The sequence below is a fragment of the Lepidochelys olivacea genome (genome assembly GCF_965140295.1).
Source record: "Lepidochelys olivacea isolate rLepOli2 genome assembly, chromosome: 4".
NCBI lineage: Eukaryota > Metazoa > Chordata > Testudines > Cheloniidae > Lepidochelys > Lepidochelys olivacea.
Genome location: NC_140414.1, coordinates 29,525,173 through 29,540,461, shown reverse-complemented (window position 1 = coordinate 29,540,461; position 15,289 = coordinate 29,525,173). Strand labels below are relative to the sequence as shown.

At 40.7% G+C, this 15,289-nt stretch overlaps 1 protein-coding gene across 2 annotated transcripts in view; it reads right to left on the bottom strand.

Annotated features, from left to right (window-relative positions):
* Positions 1-15,289, bottom strand: part of GRID2 (glutamate ionotropic receptor delta type subunit 2) — a 1,048,711-nt gene that overhangs the window by 328,941 nt on the left and 704,481 nt on the right. For both annotated transcript variants that reach the window (XM_084626026.1, XM_084626027.1), the window contains one exon: positions 14,088-14,249. In XM_084626026.1, the coding sequence (XP_084482152.1) occupies positions 14,088-14,249 (162 nt within the window). The remainder of the gene's footprint in view (positions 1-14,087; positions 14,250-15,289) is intronic.

Genomic DNA, 15,289 nt, shown 5'->3' with positions numbered 1-15,289 from the left:
ACTAGGAGGTTGATTTAACAGTCCCGCTGAATAAATGGAACTTCAAAAGCTTGGTTAAGAGGGAACTTAAGAAGGAATGGCAAGAAACATGGACCTAAGAGGAAAAAAGGATGCGGGTTCTACGAAATACATCTTAAAGTTGAGGATAATGGGCTACTTAATAGCTATGATAAAAGAAGTGAACTGGCCTGGGTCTATCACACAGGTCATTGTGAGCTGAATGGTAATTTATATTTACTAAACAAAGCACAAAGATGCATTGTGCGATACACACAAAGTCCAAGAAACAGTTGAGTATCTGCTGTAGCAATGCAGGCAGAATGACATAGAAAGAAAGATTCTCTATGAAGAACCGAAACCCTTCAGGTAAAAGAATATAGTCTGAAGGGATTGGAGAGAGTACCAGGAAAGAGGGGTAGAATTAAAAAGGCATTACTTAGCTTTTCAAATGCTACAGGACTGGGTAGGAGGATACAGATTTTTTTTTAAATGCAAAAACTGCAGTAGGTGATGCTCATAGCCTCACATGCTGAGTCTGCTGTACCATAAAACAACAGAAAAAACAAAAAAAGATGGGGACAGCAGTAGCTCTGAAATCTCTCCTTAGAGAGGAGGGGAATTGGCAAGAGACAAGGAGAAGTTCTACGGGAAAATAAGCCCTGGGATCATGCCTGGGAATACAGACTGGGAATGGCAAGAACCTGAGAGGAGGTAAAGTAGCCACAGTAAGCAGAAGACACTCCAGTGGTGACCCAGCAGGGGGCTGAAAAATAGGGAGGAAAGGTAGGAAGGAGCCCAGGGGAACAGCAACAGGGTTTGAGATTGTATAGACCATGGTTGCTAGACATAGGGTCCCTGGAGTGGGTGAGCCTGGATTCCTCTACCAGCACCTAGAGAAGTGGCACAGCCTTGGCTGTGGATAAGTAGACTGCTTGAGACAGTTTATCTAAAGGGACTTTGATATCCCGGAAGGGAAAAACTAGAGTGACTATCTGAAGGGACAAGCCATGAAGAGGGAGCACACTCCGTCATGAACCGTGAACAATCACACCCGGAAAGAGATGCCCTAGGGTGTGCAATCCAAGGAGGGGGAGTCAGACTGGTAGAGAGCTCATCTGCAGCTGAGCTACAAGAAGGTGCCACAGCGGTGAGTAGTAAGCCCTGTGACAATAAGGAAATTAAGTAAAACATCATGGTATTTGCAGGGAATGAGGCAGGAATGCTGTAGCATTTGAAGGTGGCAACAAAAATGAATAGGGGACTGGAACGCATGAGTTATGAGGAGAAGCTGAGGGAGCTGGGATTGTTTAGCCTGCAGAAGAGAAGAATGAGGGGGGATTTGATAGCTGCTTTCAACTACCTGAAAGGGGGTTCCAAAGAGGATGGCTCTAGACTGTTCTCAATGGTAGCAGATGACAGAACGAGGAGTAATGGTCTCAAGTTGCAGTGGGGGAGGTTTAGATTGGATATTAGGAAAAACTTTTTCACTAAGAGGGTGGTGAAACACTGGAATGCGTTACCTAGGGAGGTGGTAGAATCTCCTTCCTTAGAGGTTTTTAAGGTCAGGCTTGACAAAGCCCTGGCTGGGATGATTTAACTGGGAATTGGTCCTGCTTTGAGCAGGGGGTTGGACTAGATGACCTTCTGGGGTCCCTTCCAACCCTGATATTCTATGATTCTATGAACTACATTTCTGATAAAATAGGATATCTAAATAATTGCATCCAACAGCACTTCCAACATTTTCCTTTCCCAGTGCTGACAAACAGGTTTCATTGCCAGAGTCTGTATGGCATCAGTACCCCCCCCAAAAAGGTGGGGGTTATGGTTGATTTGCCCAGGTTCTTAAGTGGCTGGAATTGTGGAGAAAAGAAGATATATCGTACAGTCAGATAAAGTTAATTGGTGTTGTTTCTGTCCTCATTCTGAATTTAAGTCGTATGCATAACAGTACCTCTCTGCTTATTCACCTGTTTTTTAAATATTTCTGTATATTTTGAGATCCTCATTTATAATGGAGTCTGGTCTATAATTAGAACACATTTGTGCTATCACGTGGTTTTGGGAAGATAATGTAACAATAACTGATCTTCGATTATGTGAGAAACTTCTTCCTTCTGATGCCGGCGGCATGGAGTAAGCAGGAGGTGGCACCATAAAACCATACAGAAGAGCAGAGAGCCATCTGGTAAAAATGTCAACCCCTCAGCATTTGTTCAGCTTTGTGGAAGCACTCTCCCTCCAGCCAGGTCAGCGTGACTGAGCCAGTAATAATGCTGTCACTGACTGGCTAGACCATGGTGTTCTCTGTGGCCTAATGTGTACAAAACATGCAGCCAGATTAACCTCCTTCATGTTTTACTGCTTAAGATTCATGTGGTGGAAGGGAATATCACTTAATGCAACTTCTCTTCCTAGCCACGTTTCCCTTTCCCACATAGTCTGTCTGCTGTGTGGATCTTTTTGGAGTCAAAACAAGAGCTGTCAATTAAGCTGTCAACAAGAGCTGTGATTAAAAAAATTAATCACGATTAACAGCACCATTAAACAATAGAATATCATTTATTTAAATATTTTTGGATGTTGTCTACATTTTCAAATATATTGCTTTCAATTACAACACAGAATACGAAGTGTACAGTGCTCACTTTATATTTATCTTTTTCTTACAAATATTTGCACTGTAAAAAAACAAAAGAAATGGTATTTTTCAATTCACCTAATACAAGTACTGTAGTGCAATCTCTTTATCATGAAAGTTGAATTTACAAATGTAGAATTGTGTAAAAAAGACTGCATTCAAAAATAAAACAAAGTAAAATTTTAGAGCCTGAAAGTCCACTCAGTCCTATTTCTTATTCAGCCAATCGCTAAGACAAGCAAGTTTGTTTTACATTTGCAGGAGATAATGCTGCCCACTTCTTGTTTACAATGTCACCTGACAGCGAGAACAGGCGTTCTCATGGCACTGTTGTAGCCAGTGTTGCACAATATTTACATGCCAGATGTGCTAAAGATTCACATGTCCCTTCATTCTTCTACCACCATTCCAGGGGACATGCGTCCATGCTGATGATGGGTTCTGTTCGATAATAATCCAAAGCAGTGTGGACCGACGCATGTCCACTTTCATCATCTGAGTCCAATGCCACCAGCAGATGATTGATTTTCTTTTTTGGTTGTTTGGGTTCTGTAGTTTCTGCATTACAGTGTTGCTCTTTTAAGTCTTCTGAAAGCACGCTCCACACCTCATCCCTCTCAGATTTTGGAAAGCCATTCAGATTCTAAAACACTGGGTCGAGTGCTGTAGCTATCAATAGAAATCTCACATTGGTACCTTCTTTGCGTTTTGTCAAATCTGCAGTGAAAGTGTTCTTAAAATGAACAACTTGTGCTGGGTCATCATCTGAGACTGCTATAACATGAAATATATGGGAGAATGTGGGTACTACAGCAGGAGACATACAATTCTCCCCCAAGGAGTTGTCACAAATTTAATTAACACATTTATTTTAACCAGCATCATCTGCATGGAAGCATGTCCTCTGGAATGGTGGTCGAAGCATGAAGCAGCATATGAATGTTTAGCATATCTGGCAAGTAAAGACCTTGCAATGCCAGCTACAAAAGTGTCATACAAATGCATGTTCTCACTTTCTGGCGACACTATAAATAAGAAGAGGGCAGCATTATCTCCTGCAAACGTAAAACAAACTTGTTTGTCTTAGCGATTGACTGAACAAGAAGTGGGACTGAATGGACTCATAGGCTCTGAAGTTTTGCATTGTTTTGTTTCTGAGTGCAGTTATGTAACAAAAAAATCTACAATTGTAAGTTGCACTTTCACAATAAAGAGATTGCACTACAGTATTTGTATGAGGTGAATTGAAAAATACTATTTCTTTTATCATTTTTACAGTGCAAATATTTGTAATAAAATATACACTTTGATTTCAATTATAACACAATACAATGTATATGAGAATGTAGAAAAACATCCACAATATTTAATAAATTTCAATTTGTATTGTATTTTTTTAACAGTGCAATTAAAACTGTCATTAATCACGATTAATTTTTTTCATCATGATTAATTTTTGAGTTAATCACGTGAATTAACTGTGATTAATCAACAGCCCTAGTCAAAACTATTTGGGGGAGGAGGCCAATTACCCTGCCTAGTTACCTTTCTCCAGCAAGTGAAGCCATTAGGTTTGTATTGTGGATTTTGTCCCTGCTGCACAGCATGGCAGAGGGTGCATGTAAAGGAACTGGTCATTTATAGGATTGCACTGGTTTAACAGCCTCCTTGATTTTCTCTATGTGAAGAGATTCCTCAAAGTTCTCTCTGTTTTACTGTGGTCATTAGGATAATAGCTGAGACAGTCAAATAAGTTTGTAATAACATTCAAATTATTTTAGGAAAGGGATTAATTTGAAACAAAAACAAACCAAATGAAAACATTACATTATGATCTACATTATAAAGCTACTGAGCTAGAAGATCCTGTTGCAAATGAGTGATGTCCTGACATGGTTAAAACTGTGAAGAACAACGGTTGTCAAGATTCAATAGTGCTTCAGCCATGTTCCTAAATCGTGCCTTCAATTTTGCACAGCTGTTGCAAGATTTGGGAACACTATTAAAACATGGCTTAGTCCCATTTTCGCTGGCAAGAACAAATGTTTTATATTGTTACTTAACACAACACTTCTACAGCACATGTGGGACCTTATATGGAAAAGCCAGGTTGCCAATCCACTGTAAGATATTTATCCTCACTGTTTCTTTTAAAAACATCCTCCTTTTTAAAGTGTGGGCATGCACACAAAAATGACTGTAAACATTACATCCTTGTGTTGCATATTTATTTTCCATCAATGTCTGCAGTATCACATTTGCTCAGTTTACAACTTCAAAACACTATATTTCTAACTGCCAGCAATGCAAGCTTAATCCACTATCTGAAAAAACAAACGGTGTCCCTTCTGCTTCATACATCATCACTAACAATAACAAATTCTGAATCAGAATTTAGAAGGCAAATCTGTAGATGATTCATGATGCAGAATAAAATACAGCTTTGCTCTTCCACAGATAGATGGGCTCTACGGTGCGAGGAGTGGTAAACACTTTTTTTTTAAAATCAGTAAACTAAACAAATGTGATTGGGAAGACATGACGGTAGGGGTGGTGAAGAGCGCAGATACATGCCATAATATGGAGTCATTTTTCCTCAGTCATAATAATCACTATAATCCTACTTTAATTTATTCTGAGACTATTCAGGAAGATTAGTATTTTCTACCACTATCATTCTTTTATGTGACTGCCTTATTTTCTTCACATTCTAATGTCTTTATTGACAAATAAAATTAGTCAAGGCTTGAGTCCTTGAGATTATTTGCTTTTAAAGGAAAAAAAAAGGCAAATTTAAAACTAATTGCCAGAGCTGGTAAAATGCATTCTGAATGAATGAATTACTTGATGAATTTAACTGTTTATTTTGTTCTAAAATATTTTGCAAACAGGGCATTATGTTTATGAATTATAACAGCTTCAGTATGATTTAACTGATGCACACTCCCTGTGTTAGCTCTCTATGAAGGTGTGAAAATTGTTTTTTCCTGTGTGAAATTCACAAACATTTATGTATTGAACATTCACAGACAGTGGGGAAAAGGCAGCACAAATATGAAACAACCAAACACCTTTTTTGCATTCCCACTCAAGTATTTCTCCTGCTCCAATAATTGCAAACAGCAAGATTCTGCATTCATCTCAGAGGATTGCTACTATTTTCAACAAATGACACTGCAGGTAGAATTTTGTCTCGAGTCTATTACCACTTCCCCTGGTTCTGAATATTTTCTAAATATTGCACTGTGTGTCTTTTAAAGAGTCACAGATTTCTTGTCCTGGTTTCCCTCAAGGAATTTGAGCTAGATTCCATCTGAGTCTGAAATATTGTTAGATGGTGCCATTCCTTGATCTCCTATTTTTTAAAAATATTTTTCCCTCTGAAGAGTTTATATCAATTTCTTTGGCTATCGAACTTTTATCTAACTTTGGGCTCAATCATGAACCCATCTTGCCTGCCTATACATGAGAGTAGGGGTTATAACAAAGCCTCCTTATTCACATTTCCCACATCGCCTATACAGAAGGGAGAGCAGCCTTCACTACTCCCCTTCCCATGCAGACAGGCAGGGTGTATGCACATCTTTGGCACTACCCTTCCATCCAATGCACCAACTAGTACAGCTGAGTCAACGCAAAAGGGGAAAACTGACCAGACTGTGACTCACACAGTCAGTGTCTGATTCCTGCTCTGGTTTGGGAACAGCATAGCTATCCTTTGCCTGGTTCTCAGACTGGATAGTAAAGTTATAAATTACAACTGGGTGGAGGGTGCAAGTTCCATTTTTTACAAACGATTTTGAAATTTGGCTTTGTTCTGAGTCAGAATGAAAACTAAACTTTTCAAAATGCTCCATGAAGGAAAATGCTGATTTTTGTGTGTGTTGAATGAAATGTTTTGCTTTAATAGAAGCTAAATGTTTCATTTTAATTCTGACATTTTAAACTTTGCATTATACAAAACAAAACAAAAATTCCAAAATAAATAGTCTCTTTAAACCAAAATCCATCTAAATGTTTTGTTCCAAAAATGTAGAAATGAGACTTCTTCCCCCGCACCATCCGGTTTCCTTCCAAAACAAAGTTCCAGCAAAACTGACCCAATTTTGTGAAGCATTCCGAGTTTGATGGAACTGCATATTCTGAGGGAATGTGGGTCTTCTGAAGTTTCTCCAACCAGCTCTAGTTACAATCCAGTCTTTTGTAAGAAGCAAGTTCCATTGCTTCTTTTTAAATATTCACTTCTTTTGCCAGTTAACCAGCCTCTCCATTTCTTAGACGCTTGTTCCTTTCCCTGCCCTCTTCATCTTATATACCTAAAAAAACCCCAGATTTCCACTGCTTCTTGTTCTCCACCTTTCTCTCTCATCAGTCCTTCACACTTTGACAGGTTGCAGAGCAGCAGCCGTGTTAGTCTGTATTCACAAAAAAAAAAAGGAGTACTAGCGGCACCTTTGAGACTAACCAATTTATTTGAGCATAAGCTTTCGTGAGCTACAGCTCACTTCATCGGATGTATTCGGTGGAAACTACAGTGAGGAGATTTATATACACACAGAACATGAAAAAATGGGTGTTATCATACACATTGTAAGGAGAGTGATCACTTAAGATGAGCTATGACCAGCAGGAGAGCGGGGGTGGGGAGGGGGGGAGAAAACCTTTTGTAGTGATAATCACGGTGGGCCATTTCCAGCAGTTAATAGGAACGTCTGAGGAACAGCGGGATTGGGGGGGGGGGAATAAACATGGAGAAATAGTTTTACTTTGTGTAATGACACATCCACTCCCAAGGATAGGTTCCTGGGTTAGTGGTTCTGTTGTGTGGTGTGTGGTTGCTGGTGAGTATTTGCTTCAGGTTGGGGGGCTGTCTGTAGGCAAGGACTGGCCTGTCTCCCAAGATTTGAGAGAGTGATGTACTTCAGGATAGGTTGTAGATCCTTGATGATGCGTTGAAGAGGTTTTAGTTGGGGGCTGAAGGTGATGGCTAGTGGCGTTCTGTTATTATCTTTGTTGGGCCTGTCCTGTAGTAGGTGACGTCTGGCTCTGTCAATTTGTTTCTTCACTTCAGCAGGTTGGTACTGTAGTTGTAAGAGCCAATGCAGTTGTATTGTAGTGCTTAGCTGTAGACGATGGAACGTGTGGTGTGGTCTGGGTGAAAGCTGGAGGCATGTAGGTAGGAATAGTGGTCAGTAGGTTTCCGGTATAGGGTGGTGTTTATGTGACCATCGCTTATTAGCACTGTAGTGTCCAGGAAGTGGATCTCTTGTGTGCACTGGTCCAGGCTGAGGTTGATGGTGGGATGGAAATTGTTGAAATCATGGTGGAATTCCTCAAGGGCTTCTTTTCCAGAATAAATGGACACAAATCAGATGTCAAGAATCATAACATTCATAAACCAGTCGGAGAACACTTCAGTCCCTCTGGTCACTCGATTACAGACCTAAAGGTCGCAATATTACAACAAAAAGACTTCAAAAATAGACTCCAATGAGAGACTGCTGAATTGGAATTAATTTGCAAACTGGATACAATTAACTTAGGCTTGAATAGAGACTGGGAGTGGATGTGTCATTACACAAAATAAAACTATTTCCCCATGTTTATTTCCACCCCCCTCCCCGACTCCCCACTGTTCCTCAGACGTTCCTGTTAACTGCTGGAAATGGCCCACCTTGATTATCACTACAAAAGGTTTTCTCCCCCATCTCATCCCACTCTCCTGCTGGTCATAGCTCATCTTAAGTGACCACTCTCCTTACAGTGTGTATGATAACACCCATTTTTTCATGTTCTGTGTGTGTATATAAATCTCCTCACTATATTTTCCACTGAATGCATCCGATGAAGTGAGTTGTAGCTCACGAAAGCTTATGCTCAAATAAATTGGTTAGTCTCTAAGGTGCCACTAGTACTCCTTTTCGTTTCACATTTTTACTGTTACCTTTCCTGTACTGCTCTATACTTGCTTTACCTCTTGCACGGGATTCTTGCTTTCAGTTTACTTCTGAAACGTCAAGTTTATCTGACTCAAAATTTCTTTTTTAATTCTCAATTATATAAATCAAAGTAGTCCCACAGATTTCAATGGTCAGGTCACATACATTGAGGTGTTTTACCTAGATGCAAAGATTTTCCTTAGTCTGACTTTACAGCCATCTTGGTCCAGCTTGAATGGTTAGGTGAAACCCAGATAGAGAGGAAGAAATCAGCTGTGTGGAAAATCTCAGGCTTTTCTTTTGCCTACTCTAGGCAAGCAAAGGGCAGGTCATCACCCCTACCTGTGTGCCATGTTACATGTGCTGTTTCTACACAGTACTGGGCTAGTTATCAGATTGGCCCTGGAAGGAGGGAGAACTTTTCTCTGACTCAGTCCCCCTACTGATCTCAGAATGGTGATCCTTCCTTTTCCTCACTAAAGCACTTTTTGTCAAAGTCTGTTTCTCTCACAACTCAGCTCAAAGGGCCTGCAATTGGCTGTATGAGCGCTTGGCCATGTGGGCATTTCTGGCACAGAAGCTCCTGCAATATTAGGCCATGCTACACTCCTGTTTGGGCTTGCCTGATGCCTATCAGATTGAAAGCCACAGGGCAGTTTATGCTTCACGTGTGTTATGAATGGAGCAGCATACCCGTGTGTTGCTTGAAATCCTTCTCAAGCTTCTGAGTCCTATTCCATTCGTTCCCTTGTTCAGGCCTTTCTCTTAGCCAGGGAAGGGTATGGATATTCCACTTCTTGGAGTTAGAAAGAACTAAGATATGGCAGCCCAACAAGCTCATTAGTAGATTCTTTATCAGGCCCCGTAAAGGCAATGCAAAGACTGTAGGGAATGACATCAACAAGGTCTGAAGGTACTTTTGCCATTTACTGTCAGGGAGGAACTTTATCCAAGCATAAGGCCTGGCAGTGCAAATCAAAGCAGGCAAGCAGGCATTTACATTCACAGACCTAGGTGCATGTTGTTTATATACCTTGAGCCCATTATTCCAAAACACTACCCAATATCTTGTGAATCGCTGTTACAGAATGTGCAATGCATCTGCTCTCTAAAGCCCCACATTTATTTTAAAGTCACAATAAGCATCTAGTTATGGTATGAAAAACTGCATGTTTAGAATACTCAGCTAATAGAGGAGTACTAAAAATTGATAACCTCAATTTCTTTTATATGAATACTTACATTTAAATAGCCAAATGGATTTTTGTGAAGGAAAAACAAATATTTAGCTGTGGGACCCAGACATTATATAAGAAGTTTTACTCTTGGACAAATGGTTATGGCAGAGCTGTGAACGGGGATTCATATGTCAAAGGCTGGCAGAACCGTAGCTATAGCAGTTAGAGAGGAAATACTATTACACAATAGCTTTGTCTCAGCCCCAAATCAGTCCAATTTGCACTGTGGAGACTGGTTTTCTGCAGCCTAAGAGAGGTTAGAAATGGAATGAAAAGCATTGAAAAGCAAAAGCCCAGTAGTAGTGATTTCAAATCAGAAATTAGATTAGAAATGACAAGAAATCCACGCCTAAGCACACCCATCCTTATCAGATTCAACTGCAACAGATTGGCAGGGAGCAGAATCTGCTTTTTTCCACGGGTTTGTTTACTTTCACTGGAAGCTAAGTGTAATAGCTAACCATTCGGTGCCATTTTTCCCAATGCAGAATTAACCTGCATATGGGAGTGGAAAATCTGAGTTTTAGTTCACAGAGTTATCTGTATATTCCCTCATGGCAGGAGGGATAGGGTTTTCTCTTTGGTTCACCACCAAAACCCACGGAACTTGGGGGAATCTCCTATATTCAAGGAGAATGTAGATGGAGAGCCTTGGCCTCCACGCTGCCAACGCTCCTACCACATAGACCCACAATTTTGGGTTGGGAAAAATGCACCTGAGCAGGGCAAGTCTCTCTCACATTCCCAGGTGCCTCCAAGCCCCAAGCCCATCTCTGGGCTTTTAGCTACAGTAGGTGAAGTTCAGTAGGTGGACCATGTCCCCTAGTAGCATTACACTTACTTGCAAATCATTTTAAAAAGAAAACTTTACTATGTCTCCTTTGCAATTTTCTTCCTTCTCATTGCATCTACCCATTTTTATTTCCTTTAACGATATGACAGAAAACATTCCCTTCCTTTTTTAATCCTGTTTTCCTCTCACAGTTATTTTTCCTGTAGTGTGTCATATTTTTCCCTCTCTCCCTCCCTTCTATACAGTGCTGTTTGAAGAACCCACCTCTCCTTCAAACTCACTGCTCTCTTCTGGGGTTCCCCAGCTCTCTCTTTGCTCCCTTCCCACAAACTCTTACTCATTGTCCTCCCCACCTAACCTATTATTCAGATTCTCTTTTCTTCATTTTCACACACACAAACCCTGCCCACCAGACATAGCCTCTGCCCCTTTCCAGATACGCACAAGCATTTCTACTCTGACACACATTGCCATACATGCACCAATGCTCTCAGACAACCCCGCCTTTTCTCAGAAACACCCTAGTCACTGCTCCCTCCCTTTTGGGAAATGGGCAGAAGGAGACTAAGAGGGGGTCTTTTTCCTGTCCTAGAGCAGAATGTCTCCCGGCTAATACACTCATCAGGGCTCAACTCACTCTGTCTTATCTAGTCTCAGACAAGGCAGAGCCAGCTAAATCCTAAGCATTTGCTCAGCACTGGGCTGCACTTCACTGAAGGGGACCGAGGAGAGAGATCTTCAGTGGGGAGGAGAACATCGGGAGTGTGATTGGATCTTCGATGTTCAGTGATGCCAGGGCAAGGGATGAGGGAGGGAAAAAGGCAGAGCACGCGGACCAAATTGGAAGCAGATGAAGGAATCCTCAATAGGGAAAGGGTGTCTGTTTTTAAAAAGTTTTCTGCCACTTCCATCAGTTCTGCCACTTTTGACGTAGACATGGTCTGCCTATGGTAGCAACAGTCATGTCTGGCCTGCATTCTACCAAAACTACAAAGTAGGGATCCTGCAAGACTCCTACGAAGGGGCTTTGTGTGTTCAAAGGAAAAGGGAAGCATAGCATAAAGAGAGAAAGCCACCTCTCCATGCAATTCCAGCACTGGCCCATGAACGTAGGCTCCTGTTCATGTGTGGAAGTGGAGGGCTACATACACATGGGAGCCTGTGCATTTGGATTGGATTTCAGCTTTGGAACAACTGTAGCCTTTTGCTCTTGAAGAATCCTCTTCTGTCAACACAGTACAGTACAAACAATACTCAGAGGTGCCTTCAGTTTATAAACTTTGGCTTCTCACCAAAGCCAATTTTTGCAATCGGGGCCAGGAGAGACAAAGGCAAGGAACTCAACCTTTGGCTAGGGCTGCACATTTCAGGAATTACCACACCTTCCGTTAATTCACGAGTGGTCTAACCCACATCCCTTACAGAGTGTTTTAATTTGCTCCTGCCTTCTCAAAGACTTTCATATTTCCTTTGATTGGTCATTTCTCTTCATATTTCAAGGAGAATTGCTTCACAGATTAATCTTCACACAGTGTAGGTCTTGTGTGAAAGGTCATGGGAGGACTTTGTTTTATTAATCATCCTGTTATAAAAGGCAGGAAATGGAAAAAGACAAACTGGAAATGTTAGTGAGGATGACATGGCAAAGAATTTAATAAACGCTGCAGCATTTGAAAGCAAAAAGCTGACAGTGTGGTAAGAAACAGCAAAAATGATGCTCATGCAGGAGAATTGGAATGGTCCGTGTCACAAGCAAGCTAAGAAAAAAAATAGAAATGCAGTCAGCCGTCTCTCTCAAGGCTGTGTATCCCTAGACTCAGTTTAGAGAATGTGACACGGCTGGTTATATTTGTCTGAAATGTCCCATTCAGATAACAAGTGTTAATCCTGATGGGAAAAGGTAAAGTGTGATTGTTGGCTGAGTGACCCACTCAGGTATGAGTAAGTAAATGGAAGTAGCCCTCAGAGAGAAGGGTGCGTGCTAGGATTTAGCAAAGACAGTTCCCGAGGAAGGAGACCCTAGGAACAAGCAAGACTGAGAAGGTGTAGTGTTAAGATAAAATAAACATAGGAGCAGCCAAATCTACTTGATGGATTTCTCTGGTAACTTAAGTACCATTGTAAAAGCACTTAAGCTACTTCCTGCCCCCTGGTATAAAAGGCATGGCGTAGGTGTCCCTACATGTTGGTGAACTCCAGATACCAGAATGGGTGTCAGTATCATACAAACTGGGCCTGAGGCTACTTTGCTTTACACCAGGATTAGTGCAGATTGGCCCCAGGATTGGGAACAGCATGAAGCTGGTTGAAAGAAGCCATCTTTGTTGTCGCCAAGTATACCCTGCTCTGGTAGGGCTTAGGAGCTGACCCAAAACAGCTGCCTCTTGTTACTTTAAAAAGTGTTATGTTTTCTATGTTAACTGACTTTTGAAAAAAAGACACTTTAATTCTTCTTAAAATAAGATTAAACGATTTTGTAATTTTTGAAAATCAATGTAGTTTTCCTTCATTAATACAATATATGAAGTGCCAGCACTGTGTAAATATACACTGCATGTACATCATTACCGGAAAAATATTGACAAATTGGAAGGATTTCAAACAAGAGATATTAATATGATTATGAATCCGGCTGCACTGACTTATGAGGAAAGATTAAACAGACAAAATATGTATTTCTTGGCTTGGTGCTAACCAGGGAATGCCATGGTGATAGTCTACAAATATTTGAAAGGTATAAACAACAAAAAAAGGAAAGGGACAACTCGGAATAATTGTATAACATTAAATGCCAGAAAATTAGACTGAGTATCAAGAAAAGGTTTCTTGACCCTGAGTATAATTAGGATATGAAATAACATTCCAAGAGAAACAGTGGAAGCTGGACAGAGCAGCTTCCTTGGGAAACAAAGCTGGACAAAGCAATATAAATTATACCATAGAGAACAATCCTGTACTGGCAGGGTATAGACTAGATGACTTAATAGGGTTTTTCTGGCTCTGATTTGTATGATTCTATTACATTATGCCTGCAGAATTTTAATAATGAATTGCACAGAATATTAGCTGGATGCAATTGTTCCAACCTTTTTTTTAAAAAAAAACTGTTTTACTGACGAAGGAAGAACTGTAATTCTAATATCAATTATCCTAGAAAAATTGGTCTGTGTTTTTTTTACCTTCCTACCTCCTGGGCATAATAATAATGTGATTTTTTTTTTGTGCTTGAAATACCCCTGGGTCTGATATTCAGCAACCATAATATTTTTTTTCAAATATGCCCATTACAAAATAACAAAACAAAACAAAAAAATCTTTAAGGAGAGTTTTCCATTAGAACTTTTTTTGTCATTGCACTAATGCTATTGCTTTTGGAAAGACACTGCTGCGAGCAAAAATAGAGCACCTTTCATCAAATGGGATTTATTCCTCGCTGGAATAGAAACTAAAGAGAACGAAATATAGGAGGAAGGTACCTTCTTGATGGTATCCAGCATGGATCGCCCTCCTTGCCAAGGTTTGGAATTCTTTCTGATACAAGTCAGGCTAGCCATGCTATGCCACTTCCGGTCCTCCAGCTTCTTATGAAAAGCATTAGCCAACAAAAGCACAGTGTCATATATGTAGAGGTTTGAAATCTGTAAAGAGATTAGAGATTGATTATTAGCAGTTAGTGGACGCATGCTGGCAGACAAAAACAGAATTCATAATCTGTTTTCCTCAGCTGTTTGTTACCCACCCTGTCAATAACTACACGATTTGCTTCATATTAAACAGCTTTAAAAAAACCTATTAAAATAACCATGCCTTAGCTATGCTATCATCAACAATTTAGGGCCCTGGTCCTGCAATGAGAGTCACATGGACTACCTCCACTCCTACGTGAGGCACCAGGGGCCCCATTACCTGCACAGATCCAGCTGCAGGATTGGGGCCTAAATTATTATCAGTTTCTCCTGTTTCTAGTCAATTTCTAAACAATTTCATTATCTGGGTCTCAAGCACTAGTATATTTTGCAATGTCTGGGCTTCCCACGTGGTAGGTGGACTTATGCGTAAATGTATAAGAGTCAGCCAGCTCCTGGGCACCTGATGGTGGCCTAGGGTAGCTCTGCAGCACCATGCCTCAAATTTTTCCAAAATCTTTCAGCAACAGAACTCAGTGGTATCTCTCCCTAATAATCCAAAACAAATCACTCCAGTCTCCAGCTAGACCCAGCCCCATCTCCAGGAGGGTTTATTCTCTTGCTCTGTATCCCGCCCCCACAACCAGGGTTTCTTGCCTGCAGCCTGGCCTCTCCAAGGGTCTACAACTCCTCTCCAGCCCCATACACACGTTTCTTCACTTAGCTCTTCCCCAGAAGTCCTGATTGAGTCACATGACCTCCATCTTGCCCACCTGGGGAGGCAAGCTAATTATGTCACAGATGGGATGGGTTTTTCTCACTTTGTGACACTCAACAACTGGAATTTATTTTTTTCCCCAAAAGCTTTTTACCAAACCAGCATTTTGAGGCAAATATGGCCTGTTAATGGCCCACATTTTCTTCTTCATTTTGTGAATCATTGTGGCATTTATCATGTAATTTTAGGATTTTCAATCAATCAGTCAGTGTATTTCTCAGTACGCTCAGTTCAGGTAACTGAAATGGGGAACACGAAATGAGAGAGTGAGATG